This window comes from Chenopodium quinoa, unplaced genomic scaffold (genome assembly GCF_001683475.1).
Source record: "Chenopodium quinoa cultivar QQ74 unplaced genomic scaffold, ASM168347v1, whole genome shotgun sequence".
NCBI lineage: Eukaryota > Viridiplantae > Streptophyta > Magnoliopsida > Caryophyllales > Amaranthaceae > Chenopodium > Chenopodium quinoa.
Window position 1 is genome coordinate 986,033 of NW_018743812.1, and position 2,765 is coordinate 988,797.

At 36.6% G+C, this 2,765-nt stretch overlaps 1 protein-coding gene across 2 annotated transcripts; it reads left to right on the forward strand.

Annotated features, from left to right (window-relative positions):
* The first annotated feature begins 345 nt into the window (after window positions 1-345).
* LOC110685386 (gibberellin 20 oxidase 1-like) lies at window positions 346-2,369 on the forward strand. Of its 2 annotated transcripts, none has more exons than XM_021861915.1 (3): window positions 346-1,041; window positions 1,301-1,622; window positions 1,825-2,369. In XM_021861915.1, the coding sequence occupies exons 1-3, from the start codon at window positions 485-487 to the stop codon at window positions 2,131-2,133; spliced, it is 1,188 nt and encodes a 395-aa protein (XP_021717607.1). In that variant the 5' UTR covers window positions 346-484; the 3' UTR covers window positions 2,134-2,369. The 2 variants fall into 2 exon arrangements, with proteins under 2 accessions (XP_021717607.1, XP_021717609.1); XM_021861917.1 differs by having other exon boundaries at window positions 346-1,023.
* The last annotated feature ends 396 nt before the right edge of the window (window positions 2,370-2,765 follow it).

Sequence of the window (2,765 nt, forward strand, 5' to 3'; positions counted from 1 at the left end):
TTTAACCTATCTTTTTAATCCCCTTTCTAGCATATTAATAGTAATAATAAAAAAGAAAACTAGCCTTAATTCAATACAAATTAATGCGATTTAGTTCATTTTCCCCAACTTAATACTTCGTATCTCTTAGAAGTTTATTAATTCAATTTCCACCCTTTTTTCTCCTTTATAAACTATTTATTTTTCCAATAACTTAAACATACATGTATTATGTATAAAACAAAAGATTAATTACATTATATACCTATGAACAACTACCCATGCATTGCATGGGCCAAAAGGCTAGTTGGTATGAAAGGAGTAATATAGAAGTTGACATGACACTTTGAACAAGTGTTTCTCTTCTCATTTAAACCCCTCTCCTCCACTTCTCAACTTCATTAAAAAAAACAGCTTAAACTTGTCTCTCTTCATTCCCTTATCTTTCTCTTAAATTCTCAGCTCCATTTACACTCCAAAGAAAATTTGTATTAACAAATATTGCATGCTTAAATCTTTAGCAATGCAAACACTTCTTACTCTTCCACCCTCTAATCAAGAAATCTCATTGTTTGATACATCAATTCTCAAACATGAACATAACATCCCAACCCAATTTATATGGCCAGATGAAGAAAAACCATGCTCACAACCGCCTCCGGAGCTCGAGGTTCCTCCCATTGATCTAGGAGGGTTCCTCTCCGGAGACCCGGTGGCGGTGTCAAATGCAACTAGCCTTGCTAATGAAGCATGCGAGAAGCATGGCTTCTTCTTAGTTGTTAACCACGGCGTAAATTCTAAGCTCTTAGACAAAGCACATGAAGTTATGAATCAATTTTTTGAAAAGCCGATTTCTCAAAAGCAGAGAGCTCTTAGGAAACCTGGTGATCATTGTGGCTATTCTAGTAGCTTTGTTGGAAGATTTACTACTAAGTTGCCTTGGAAAGAGACCTTTTCCTTTCGATATTCGGCTGATGATAAGGCTTCAAATATGGTAGAAAACTATATATTGAACTCAATGGGGACTGAGTTTCAAGAATTTGGGTACGACAGTAGCTATTTGTATGTATTACTTCCTTTGTCCCTACATAAAAACGACCACATTCGATATTTCTATATAAAGGACGTTGAAAAAAAATAAAACATGATTCTAATTTTAGTAAGTGAAACTTCTAATTTTAATCACCGATGATAACTTTAAGTTTTAAATGTGGTATATCCATATGTATGTTATAAAATCTTTGAGGGAAGACTAAAAAGATTGTATTTTTGTCACTTACATCTTATTAGTCCTAACATTTTTTTTTTTTTTTTCGTGTAGGCGGGTGTACCAAGAATATTGTAAGGCTATGAGCAACCTATCTCTTGGTATCATGGAGCTCTTGGGAATGAGTCTAGGAGTTGGAAGAAACTATTTCAGGGAATTTTTTCAAGAGAATGACTCAATAGTGAGGCTAAACTACTATCCACCTTGCCAAAAGCCTGATATAACTCTTGGAACAGGACCTCATTGTGATCCCACGTCGCTAACAATTCTTCATCAAGATCACGTAGGAGGCCTTGAAGTGTTTGTCAATGATAAATGGTGCTCCATTCGTCCTAATCCTGAAGCATTTGTTGTCAACATTGGCGATACCTTCATGGTAATCAACATTGGAATTACAGTTTATTTTTTAATTACTCCCTTTGTTTCTACAATGTGTGCCCACTTAGTGACGTGACTCACATATTACAAAGTGGGATAACATTGTAGGACGTATGTTATGTAGGGTTTCGTACCACTTCCTCATTATTTTGCGCACTTATCTTTTAACACGATTTTTTTTTTTTTTTTTTTGGGTGTAGGCTTTATCGAATGGGCAGTACAAGAGTTGCTTGCACAGGGCAGTGGTAAACAATAACACTCCACGAAAATCACTAGCATTCTTTTTGTGTCCCAAAGGAGACAAAGTGATTAGTCCACCAGGTGAACTGGTAGACGACGAGTTAGGGCACCCGAGGGTATATCCGGACTTTACATGGCCACTTTTTCTAGAATTTACTCAAAAACACTATAGGGCCGACATGAATACCCTTGATTCTTTCACAAAGTGGCTCAAAAACAGATCAAGTGAAGAGATGAATCGGCAGCATTGCAACACGAAGAGTGAGTGAGTAAGAGTGTAAGACCATGCAAGACATAAGGCACTGCGACTGTTCGACAGGATAGCATATACATAAATGACCAAACAAATGAGTGCTACGTTTTATATTATGTTATTTGGATTTTCATGGTCCTACAAAAATCGAGAGAATCGTGTTAAAATGATCGATAAATTTATCAAGAAAAAGACTACTACATTTTAAGGAATAAAGAGTTGATTAATTACAACTCAAACTTTTGATTATTATCTTTATAAAGTTATTAATGTGCTGTGTCTAAAGTTTATGTTGATGCATTGCAATAACACGTGGTATGACTACTCTTTCTTTAATCCTGTCTTCTTCTAGGTTTTTTGTGCTCTTTAGAGCTAGCGCCCCTTGAATCCTTGACCCTTCGATCACTGCAATTACGATTTTATTCATTTATTCTATGCACTATTTTACAATGTTCAAGTATAGTCTTTGTTTCGGATGAAAACAATCGAATCTCGGAAGATCCTTTTATCTTGAGGGAACTTGGTCTCGGTCCGAACGACGCAGGAGCCGAGGGTTTCCTGCACAACAAATACACGTAAACTAGCCTCGGGGGGGACGCCGAGGAAGGCCCCTCCGATGCTTAAGTCAGTATATTAGAGAGAGAAAGC